This window comes from Lissotriton vulgaris, chromosome 3_1 (assembly GCF_964263255.1).
Source record: "Lissotriton vulgaris chromosome 3_1, aLisVul1.2, whole genome shotgun sequence".
Taxonomy (NCBI): domain Eukaryota; kingdom Metazoa; phylum Chordata; class Amphibia; order Caudata; family Salamandridae; genus Lissotriton; species Lissotriton vulgaris.
The window spans coordinates 405,241,656-405,253,784 of NC_141689.1; the positions used below are offsets into that span (position 1 = coordinate 405,241,656).

At 46.1% G+C, this 12,129-nt stretch overlaps 1 protein-coding gene across 2 annotated transcripts in view; it reads left to right on the forward strand.

Annotated features, from left to right (window-relative positions):
• The first annotated feature begins 7,747 nt into the window (after positions 1–7,747).
• Positions 7,748–12,129, forward strand: part of ITGA2 (integrin subunit alpha 2) — a 616,173-nt gene continuing 611,791 nt past the window's right edge. The window contains exon 1 of one of the 2 annotated variants that reach the window (XM_086960619.1): positions 7,748–8,051. In XM_086960619.1, coding sequence (XP_086816745.1) covers positions 8,003–8,051 — 49 coding nt within the window. In that variant the 5' untranslated portion in view covers positions 7,748–8,002. The remainder of the gene's footprint in view (positions 8,052–12,129) is intronic. The other variant, XM_086960620.1, reaches the window with a different exon arrangement.

The following is a 12,129-nucleotide window of genomic DNA, read 5'->3' on the forward strand; positions in this document are numbered from 1 at the left end:
ACAGACATCTTGCCTTGGCCTAGCCAAAAGCAAGGACTTGAACACACCTCGGATTCCAACACCATCAGTAGACAAGGGTAATGACACATTAAACGAAGCGGTTACATTAGATGACATCAAACAATACAACAGATCAGACCCCGAATGGAGGAAATGGTTAATTTGGTCCACAGACACCAATAGCTGTCAATCTAGATTCTTGGGTAGGAACAAAGGGTTCAGTACCCATAGGCCAGATCCGCGATATGATCAGAGACAACATCCAGGGGTAGTGACATCCTACAGTGTTGGGAAGTTGTGCCTTAATTGGCTAGAAACCTCAACACTCACAGAAGTGAAACAACATTTATCCTTAATCACACAAGAAATGGATCTTTGCGATTTTCACTAGGTCCCAGGAAACAATGTCAGAAACGCTTCATATATGCTGGCATTTACGCTGCCTACAATAAAATTTGGAAAATATCCCAACAAGGGGCCACAGAGAGAACACGGAAAATAGCCCATATTAATTTACAGAAATCTCTAGCAGTGGTAGACAATGGGTTAACAACATTGACCTCCAGGATAGATTCCATCGGCAATATTGTATCTTCTGCGATAGACATACTGGAACAAGATTTGGCCATATTACAACACGGGCAATCTGAGTTTCTTTCTATTACGTTATTGAGCTGGACGCTGCAATCTTTGCGTGCAGGCTATGTGTCTTGGCGTTTTATCAACAGTACATCTCTGTTTTCTGACTACAATCTAACAGATAAACAGATAGAAATGGCACGAAGAGGAGCAAAATATACAATGCTACATATCGAAAAACTGGATAAATTACCAATCATAGTGGCAGAATCACTGCACACCGAAAGGCTAATCCATGGCCATATCACTCTACCGGTCACTACTTTTCAGTTTCAATATTGCCTTGAACAAAAGCAGGCAGGCAAATATGAAAAAATGGGTAGGGAATACATTAAGGAATCTTGGGAATTACCATACAGATTTCGATGCTGGAGTGGGGATCGAGAAGTGTTTCTCAGTGGTATAAACTGTGAGAGCTCTTTAAGTGGATCGCTCATATGCCAGGACATTCTACTACATGAGGATTGTAATGGTTCTGTGGTGAACTTGTTCTTTCATCTGATGGGTGCCCCAGCTGCAGTGATTACGCCAGCTTTCGGGCTACTTTTGAATGGGAGTTACTTGACGCTGAACAGTCAAGGGTGCTGCGGAATGCTCCTGGGCATTGCATATCTGGTAACCGTGCGCTTCAGGGTTACTTCTATGCAAGAATTGTTTCCACCGACACATACAGTCAGGGAGGTGCCATTATGGCCTTCACTGAATGTTTCTTTAATATGGTTTGATACTTTAGGCAGAATGAAAACCATGCTTTTACAGAAGTCTGTGCCCTTAGCCTCCGCTTGAGAGACTTTTGAGCTCAAGATCGCAGGGTCTTCAGCTGAGAAAAAGGCGCTTATTAATACAAATTGCCCTTTCCATTTCGTAGAAATGGTAAATCTTATCTTCAACATGTCTGATACGACCGGCATTGTCCATCTATTTAAGCGCATTCCAATATTGTTGGCGGCATTCCTTGAGCCACCACAGGTTGTAACTGCACCTGTTGGTATGAACACCGGCTCATCCTCTGCCACCCAGGCTTTGGACAGCACAGAGGCTGCCCTAGCACCGGCTGCGGACAGCGCGGAAGATCATCAGTGCTCAATTGATGTACTCTGCTAGGTGTTACAGGGGCCGTCTACTGCGGAAGCAAGCAACAAGAATTTTGCTTTTACCAGCCAGGACATAAACAATTTACTCATTTTGGCTTGTAGTGTGCTGGAAGAAATTTGCCCTTTTCAATAACAAGCTCAATTTAGAACAAAATTGATATTCCTTTTCATTTATTGGGCATAAATAGCTTTCTAAGGCTTTTAGAGGTACGGACTATAACAACAGACACTTTTTAGAGCTAGGGCGTAAAAAACTTTTATTTTTTACATTTTTTAAGTCTTTTTAGAAATGTTTAGATGTTTTTACACATGTTTAACTAAAGTAATGTTTCAGGACTTTAGTGCATACCAATTTCTAGTTAGAATGGTAGTGCACTTATAGATTACATATGTCGCTAGTCGGAAGAGGAGTGGGTGTTATATTCCATATAGTTACCCTATATATGTGCAGGTAACGCTACAACCTTTCACCTATATCCCTCCCTACATTTCATACATAACAGTTCATAGGGACTGACCTTTTACCAAGATACCACACTGCATTCAGAACACGTGTTTTTTCCTGGTTCGATACTCATACATTATGCATAAGGCTTCTTGGAAGCACAGCCGGACTCACAACAGGATAAACATCTCCTGTATAACATCTATGTTAAAGTTCAAGTCATCGGTTAGGCCGACACAGTAACACAGCAAGGTAGGACCCCTGGGAAGACCGATGGGTATATATACATCAGGTCTTACTTAGACAGACAGAGGAGACCGTGATTTCCTGGCTGACACACTGACCAGAGATGCTGAGGTTCCTACATGCAGACAGTCCAGCTCGCAGTGGTCTAACATGCCTTGCGGGGGGTCCAACTTGAGACCAGGACCGGGTCCCATATTCTCTCCTTTCTCAGGTAATGGGGTTGACTAGACCGTAGAGGGATTCTTGGCATAACACCTACATAGATGCTAGATACATTTAGATACATCTAGAAAGGGAGGCATCGTAGGAGTACGCACTTTCTTATGATGTGTTTTATGTACTTGTATATATTCATGATTACTGCAGAATGATAGAACTGTACCATCCCTTTACATTCGTAGTACTGCTAATCATATATCCCTGCTATTGTCTAATGGTTGTTACAGCAAATCTATTCTACACTAGAATAATAACTGTTCAATGAATCCTTATTGAAAGGCCCAGACTGTTTATTCTGTGTATCTCTGAGACGAACTAAAAGAGCACGAGTGACTGAGCGAAAAGAAGTTTATTGTTTTCACGATCCTGAGGGATCAGGGTTGTCATGTTCTGAGGTTGCCTGAAACTATAATCTCCTCGATAAGAGGAGATTCTAGGGGCAGAAACCTGCGTTAAAGGGACAGATATTTATCAGGCAGCAATAAGCCCAAAAAAGTGGCTTAGTGCTGCCTAATAAATATCACGCAGGCTTCTGCACCAGGGAACATCACAAAAAGTGACGTTCCGGAGGCGCAAGGAGTCTCATAAATGTGTTCCTCTGTCTCCCGTGAGGACTGGATTTGCTCAACCAAAGACTCACTTCCAGATTCTGGATTCCGGTGACTCCGTGAGTCAGCTTCACACTGCACACTACGCCCACGCCCCGAGTTCGAGAGGCCCAACACCCCAAGGAGGCCTACCCAGCAATCCTGACCTGGGATCTGGTGATCCCCGACCTCCCTCAAGCATCAAGAAGAAGCCTGTAGCCTCAACTTGAAGGGTCTCCTGACCGCGACCGGAGCTGATAAGAAAGCCTGATGCCAGAAGACACTCCTGCACCCAACGCCCCATGGCCTTGAGTGGCCCAACTGACAGTGTCCAGGCATCCCCCAAGACCCCAACTTACCTCTACAGCCGGTGGTTGCCTTCAGGAAGTCTCCGTGCCCAAGCCTGCAGCCACTTCGGGTAATCAGAGGTCCCCATTGGGAAACACAAGGTCCCTAATGTCCGTTTTGCACCCTGCACCCGGCCACCTCAGTGCCGCTGGTGGTGCAACTTCTGTGCTGGTCATTAGCCCCTGCAGTACTGACCTCGACCCTTGGAGCTTTGATCCCACACCTGAGTGGCCTGCTCATCAACAGTCCCTAACCGAAGGCCCCATTAGCCCCATTGGCTAACACTGGGTCACAGCACTTTGCACCCGGACGCACCAGTGTCGCTGGTGGTGCAACTTGAGTGTCCAACTAGACCTTGGGGAACCTTAGTCCTAACCCTCAAAACTCACCCTCGTAAGTCATGTACTTACCTGAGAAACCGCTAACACTTGTTCCCCATAGGAACCCATGTAAGAGATTTTGGGCCTAAAAATGTTTTGTGTTGAACTGTGTTGTATGAAGAAAAGAGAATCCTATTGCAAAGTATAAAAAGTCGTACTTACCTTGTATTTAGAGATCCTAAGGTGTGATATCTATGAATACCACTCAAAGTAATCCAAAGTAATCCAAAAGTCACAAAAAAGTAATTTTGGTGTAATTTAAACTGTTTTCAAAGCATTTACCAATCAGTAACAATAGCAATTTCAAGCACAACTGCATTACCTTGAACAGTCTTGCATTTTGAAAATATATATTACTTACCCTTGCCAAGTCCTGCTTGGCTCTAAACTAAAACATAAGCATACCTTTTTTATAATTACCTAATTGGTGTAGATTCTGTCACTGAGTGTGTGTATCTGTCCTTAATTGAGTGAATACAATAAATGCTTAACACACTGTTAGAGCTGGGGGTCTCTAGATGGCAATGGTTTGCATATTTATCCGAATAGGGACCTTTGCTTCTACTCAGGGTAAGGGGGCTACACTCTTAAAATAACCCCTGCTCAACCCTGTGGTAACTTGGCACGAGCAGGAAGGCTTATCTCAGAGGCAGTGTGTAAAGCATTTGTGAACACATACAGTAAAACAGTGAAAACACTACAGATGGACACTACACAGGTTTTATAAAAAATAAGTATTCTTTATATAGACTTAACACAAGACCCAAACGACAAAAAATCCACAATACAGTATTAGAAAAATAACTTTTAGATGGTAGAAATAGCTTAATTCAAAGTTGATGGTAAATGTGACACATTTCCCACAAAGTACCTTTGGATGCGTAACGCAAGATAAGCAAAAGGTTTGCAGGGAGGACGATGTGTTGGTTCCTTGCTTCGGGGGAGGCGATGCGTCTGTCCCTCAGTGCTTGCGCAAAGTAGGCAATGCGTCTGTTCCTTACCAGAGAGGAGGTGATGCGTCGATCTCATATTGTGTTTCGGTTGCGATGCGACAAGATGGCGCCTCGATGCGATGATCCGGTGTGATGCGACAAGATGGCGCCTTTGATGCGATGCGACGACGTGAAGGTGATGCATGCACGCCCAATGGCCGTTGCGGTGAACTCGGGAACTTCTGAGCCACAACAGGCCCTGCAACGCGCTTCTCCAGTGATGCGACTACTCTTGCCGTGGCGGGACGCTTCTCCGGGGATGCGACGACAAACAGCTGCGACAGAGACACGCTTCTCCAGTGATGCGACGGCGACCTCTGCGGCAGCGACAGGCTTCTCCGGTGATGCAACGGTAACAGCTGGGGCGGCGACAAGCTTCTTCTCATTGAGTCATGCTTCCAGCTCCCAACAATATGCAGGTTTTGGCAGACAGAATTCCCAGCAAGGAAATTCAGGGGGAGAGCTGGTGGTGAAGTCCTGTATCCCTGAGACTTCAGTAGGAGGCAAGCAGACTTCGAGCCCTTGGAGATTCTTCTTCAAGATGATGAAAGTTCATTCAAAAGTTCCTTCTCCTTTTCTTGGCAAATAAGTAACCACTGCAGGACAACCCCAGAAAATAGCACAATGGCAGTCAAATCCTTCAGCTTCTTTGGTTCCTCTCCTTGGCAAAGGTTTGTCTTGATTCCCAGAAGTGATCTAAAGTCTTGGTGTCTAGGCCCCAATATTTATACCAGTAATGTATTTGTTCTCACTGGTGCAGCTTCCTGGGAGGAGGTTGGAGACAGCATTGTTGAAAGTAGACCTGGCTTAGGTAGCTGAAAGGAAATCTTCTCCCCCTAGTCTCTATTCTATGAGGGCTCTGGGGAGTGAAAGGAAATCTCCGCCCCCCACTCTCTATTCAGCCAAGGTCCTATTCAGCCCAGCCCTGACTCATCAGACTGCTAGAGCCCAAGCCTTCCTGTCACTCACAAACCAGACATGCAATACACACCCTAGAAGAGGCAGGCTGAATGGTTAGGTAAGAAAATACCTACTTTCTAAAAGTGGTATTTTCAAACACAGAATGTAAAACCACCTTCACTAAAAGATGTATTAGAACAGTTCAGGGAACCTAAATGCGTTTTTTGATCCATGTTCCCTGGGTCAGTTAGGATTATAAAATGTTATAATCACACTGCCCAGTCTGGCCTATGGGGACAGGTAGCCTTGCAATAGTGAAAAGGAAATTGGCTGTAATTCACTATCAGGACATGCCACACACACCAGGGCATGTCCTACCTTTTACTTACAATGCACCCTGCCCTTGGGCCAACTTTAGGGGTGGCTAACATGTAGAAAAGGGAAGGTTAAGGGACTGGTAAGTGGGTGTCGACATGGCATGCCTGTATAAGACTGCATACAGGCTCTGCAGTGACAGGCCTGAGACACACTTTACAAGCTGCTTCTGTGAGTGGCACAACCAGTGTGGGAAGTCCACTAGCAGCATTTGATCTACAGCCCCTGGGCACATATGGGGCACTATACTAGAGTCTGACAAGTAAATCAAATAAGCCAATCATGGAGTCACTAATCCATTACAACAATTTACAATAGGGAGCACTTGCACTGTGTCACTGAATAGCAGCGACACAGTGCCCAAAGCAGGTAAACCAGCAAAAACATATAAAAAAACAGAGGAGACAACAGCGATAAATGGAAGGGAGAACCATGCCAATGGTGCCAGGTCTAACATATACCCTCTGGATAAGCCTAACTGCTCGCCCACACTACCCTAAATAGAGCTGTTAGCACTTACCTAATTCCGCCTCTGCTATACCTCTGGGGACTCCCTGGACTCTGTGTACACTATACCTCATTTTGGTAAAGAATATACAGAGCCAGCTTCCTACAACAAGTTATTGAACAATACCGTACAACTGACATGAGCCATAATTAATTTCTTAAACTCTGGAATTACCCCTTGTTTTAACTTTCTATAGAGACCCTGGCCATCATTAGAACCTTGTCAGCTGACACTAACGTTGTCAGAATATCCACACACTGACCCTAGCCCTGGGGAAAACCTACAACCTGACACCATTGAGAGGACCTTAAATCAGCTATTGACCTGACATTATTATACGGTGACACAATTCATATAAAACATTAAACTGTGGCATTCGCCATTGTCGAAACCTTAAAAGCTGACAGTTGCCATTTTATAAACCATCCACATTGACACCAGCCATGGTTGAAATTGTACACACTGACACTAGCCATGAAGTCATCGACTGGCAAAAGACAGCGTTAAAAGCACTGAGGGAACTGATTATATACTGCTGCATGCAAACAAATAGAAGGTGCCTGGTACTTACATGCTATTTTAAGAACCTTACAAAAGAGGACACTAGTTAAACAATAATTGCACACCTGAAGATGGAACAAGTTAATTACCAGGGCACGAGCTACAAAAAACGGTAAACAGTTATTTTTTGCATGTTTGTGTTTACACAAATATTTACAATGATTTAGCGGAGTGTTTTTTATTCACTGTAACTCCATGTTGGCTGCATTTTGTCATTGAAGTGATTTCCCCTATTTCAAATAGCTGCTATTAGCCCTTGCCACCCGCCTGCCTGTTTAAAATACCACCCTGGCCTCACTTCAGTGTAGTGGTCCATTTTTACAATATAGTATGTAGCTGGGTGTATTTTCGCAGAGTTTGCTGCCACGCCTTCCTGCCCAAGGTACAGCGAGAGCCCAGGAGTGAAGGTGAAGGTGTGTCAGAAGTGAGCAAGGGGAGCAGGGCGGGGGGCAGGGGGAGGTGCGAGCGGAGCTGCCTGCAGAGGGGAGGACGCGCGGCCGCTGGTGTTCCTGTTGTAATCCGACGCCGGCTGCCTGACCCTCCCTGGCAGCAGAGCAGAGACACGCTGCCGACACTGCCGCAGCTGAGCGGTCACCACTGGTCCCTCCGAGCGCCGAGGGCTCAAGGCTGACTTTATAATCACAGACCTGAAGACACGCAGACGCGCATCCCCACCTCGTTCCCGCAGGACAGAGGCTCACTGCAGTGATGAGGACGAAAAGAAGCAGCTGCCTGTCCCTGCTTGTCTGCATCCAAGGTATTGTAACTTGTCTGCGGCATTTACATTTGCATCGCTCGTGGTTATCAACAGTTCGAAACATGCTTGGCAAGACTGATGTCCTAAAATTACAACTTTTGTGGCCATTGTTTTCGTGTTTGAGTGTGTTTTATCACGCTCCGTTCCTCTAAGTGATTGCTGGTTGCAGCCTATGAAACCAGCTCCACCTTGCATGCTACCTCACTTGGAGAGTAGTCCTAATTAAGGAAGCTATACCGAACATAATTACCGGGCAGAACAAATAATCAATGGCACCACGATGGCTGGAGAATGAAATGTCACCAGGAACGAGACGACGACTCTTGGCAGGCGCTGTAAAGTGCTTAAGGCAGCTTCCCTTGGCACATGCCAATGGTCTCCCTTTGCACGTGTACCACATGCGTGATGCGCCTGCACGTCGAGCAACGCGGCCACGCTCTTCAATCCATGCCTTGCTAGCAGGGGCACCGGACACAGTGGCATGCCTCAGAAAGTCCAGGGCCGATTCATTGGTCCATGTTCAGCCGGAATGAGCTGCATGTGTATGAGTGTTTACAGATGGGCCTCGCAATGTAGGACTTGTGGAGGGCAAGGGTCGGCATACCCTTCAGCACCACCCCTCCCTTATTGGACCCAGGTGTGTAATTGCTCCAAGGCGTTGCCACGCTGCAGACAGTGCCCGTTCTTCAGAGCAGGGAGCGCATCTACATGTCTGTTGTTACCCGACGAAATCGTACTCATTTTATCGACCGGGGAAAGGATGAATGGCGGAGTCGACCCACCGTCACCATGAGGTCGAGCTCGGATTCCTAAAGTGTATTAATTAATTAATACACTCAGCACAATGGCGGCTGGTATATCCAAGTTAATTGTGTTTGTAAAGCGCGCACTGTTACTTAAATTGCTTCTAGGTGCTTTCGAGAGCAGCACCAGTGGTACACGTGGGAGAGGTTGCACTCAGCGCTTGTGGGATTTTATGCTGCATTTATTTATTTATTTATTTATTTATTTCAAAGGTTTTATATAGCGCTACTGGACCCAAGAATATCAGAGCGCTTTACAAGGATGGTAAACATAATGAGATAAATTAACAATTAAGCGAAAAAGAGTTACAGTATGACAATGCATTCAACAGGGCTAAGAGGGCAAGGAAACAGCGAGATAACATTAAGTGGAAAGTGAATATTGTAAGTTAGGATAGAGAGGGGGTGAAGAGAGGGGGAGTGAGAAAAAAATGAATGGATTGAGAGGGGGTGGGAAGAGGAGCGGACAAGGGAAGCGAGAGGAGTGGACAAGTTCAGAGTCAGTAACATTAGATACCCCAGTATTTGTTGAGAAGGAGTACTTTCAGTTCCTTTTTGAAGAGAGGGTAAGAGGGGTTGCAGCGAAGATCCTTAGGGAGAGAGTTCCAAATTGTAGGAGCGCATTGCAGGCCGGCATTAGCTCAATGCTAGCTTTTCATGATGTGTGAGTAGTGAGCAGAAACTATTAAGTGTGAGGGTGGTTTGCACAGAGGGCGCTTGTGGGATTTTAAGGTAGGCATGCATTGCTGGCCGGGTTATGTGGATCAACTCTAGCTTTTCATGGTGTGTGACCAAGGGGTACTTGTCACTGTGGCGCAGCGCCGTCCCTCCACAGACTTTGTAAAACACCAGGTTAACGGTCCCTACACATAACATCGCCAAACGCAAGGTCACGATAGGCGAGCGAGACAAGGCCACGATAGGCGAGCGAGACAAGGGGCCAGATGTAGGAGCCCAAATACCGGTCGGTAACGGCCGATTTCGGCCGTTACTGACCGGTATTTGGGTATTGTAATGTAGGGGGCTAGAAAATTACAGAAGTGGTATATTTACTGATTCGGTAAAATACTGAATCCGTAAATATACCGATTCTGTAATTCAATATGTAGGTTTACAGTGCCACAGGCCCTTAGAATTTTGTTATTTACCACCCAATACTATTGGGTGGTAAATTACGAATTTCTGTGTACATGCACATCTGTGCATGTACACCTGTACCATGTGGCACACATACATGCCCTAAGGGCATGTATGTGTGTCACATCACATGGCACACAAGCCAGAAACAGGGGTGCAACAGGGTGTCAAAGTGACACCCAGTCCCCCTTGGAAATTCGGTATTTTTACCGATTCGGTAATTATCAAATCGGTATTTGCTATTGAATCCTATGGGCTGCAAGGCCCATAGGAATCAATGGCAAATACTGATTCGGTAATTACTGAATCTTACCGATTCGGTATTTTTACCGATTTTTTTCCCTACATAGCAATTACCGATTAGTAAATACCAAATCGGTAAAATTTGGTATTTACCATTCGGTAATTTGCTATTACCTACATCTAGCCCAACGTCACGAAAGGAGAGCTTTCCGTTCTACCCTGGGCTCACAGTGCTAGCGTCAATGTAGATGTTCAGAGGAATACCATTCACAAAGTGCACCAATCAAAGCTCATCTTTGGCATTGGTAGTATAGGGCGTTGGCTTGGCCTAATGCGAATGGGCAGATGATTGTGGTATTTAACTGTTTCTGCTGGAATATGGGCCTGGAACCAACAACACTCTTTTTCGTCTTTATTGTATATAGGAAGAGTACACTTAGAAAACTGGAACTGGAAAGCTTAAAGGGAAGCTGTGTTAGAGGCGAGCATTCCCCAATCTGCTTGTATCTTTTTGCCATTTTATAGCTTTAAACATGAATTGTAAGGGGTGCAACACCCACGCGGTCCTCTAAGGGATTGCAAAGACTTAGCATGGCACTTGCGTGGCACAGCACCCTACTGTAGACAAGGTGGGTGATCGCAGCGCAGCAGTGGACATGCTACCAGGAGGGTGGTCATGCATGTTTTATAGTCTGAGAGGTGGGCTGTGTCTGTGGGCCATCTGCCCAAGAATCCGAGATGTCTCCAATCATGCCACAGCAAGCAAGAAGCACTTATCCAACCAAAGGTGAGAGGCCACATCATGCACCCTTGTGTCTTGTGCGCTGTCACGAGCTCAGCCGGCTCCTTGGTGACATTTTGTGGAGAGACAGGGCGACACATCTTCAGATCCACCCTCATTTAATCATTTGTAAGGCCAGTGATTGGATTAGATCAGGTGCCACTGTGTGTGGAACTCCTGCCTACCTTGGCTCAGGTGTGTTGGAACTGTCTTGCGAAAGAGCAGGTGGCCATGGGCACTTGCTCATGTAAGCTGAAAGAAACTTCCAAGACATTGCAGTCTTGACGCAAAAGAATGAGCCCCCGAAGGTTTATTGGAAGCTGGGACTTCATTTTGGGTGCATCGTTGAGCTGAGTGCTTTGAAGGGACGAAATGTAAGACGTTCATCCAGAGGAAGCGGGGTCCTATTCCAAGTAGAACGGGGTGGGCATCGCAGCGCTATACACCTGCAGCAGGATAAACACAACAGGGGCACTTCAGAAACCATTCGACTGGATATAGAAAAACGCGGCAGCCCTCACAGTGAGGCTTACCCTGCGTCAGCTGCTGTAAAGGAAACACTTTGCAATGCGGAAGCGGGCCCGATATAGTTAATATCCTGAAATGAGGCTAACTGTATTCAGAGAGAACTTCCATGTAAACCTCTGTATTGCCCTTTAGCAAGTCCTAGGACTAGGTAAACAGTTGTGCTTACCTTCATGAAGTAAGTCATAAACGGCCGAAGGCTGCGCGGGAGCCGTGCACGCGCTTTTGCATTAACACTTCCTCTCGTCTGAACAGGAGCTGTGAAGGAAACACCCTTGGAATGCGGAAGCGGCACAAGCAGCGGCCACGATATAGAGAATATCCTGGAAATTATGTTAACTGTACTCATAGAGCAGTTCCATGTGTGAACTTCTGTATCACCCTTTAGCACGCTCTAGATAAACAGTTGTGAATGTGTTCACCTTCATGAAGTAAGCGCGGAGGCAGCGCGGGACCTGTGCACGCGCTTGTGCATCAGCACTTCCGTCTGAACAGGAGCTGTCCATGCTTGTTCTGCCAGGGGCTGAGCATGACACGCGTGCCAGTGGAATGTGTGGCTGCCGGGCATGCAGTTCGGAGGAACAGCAGT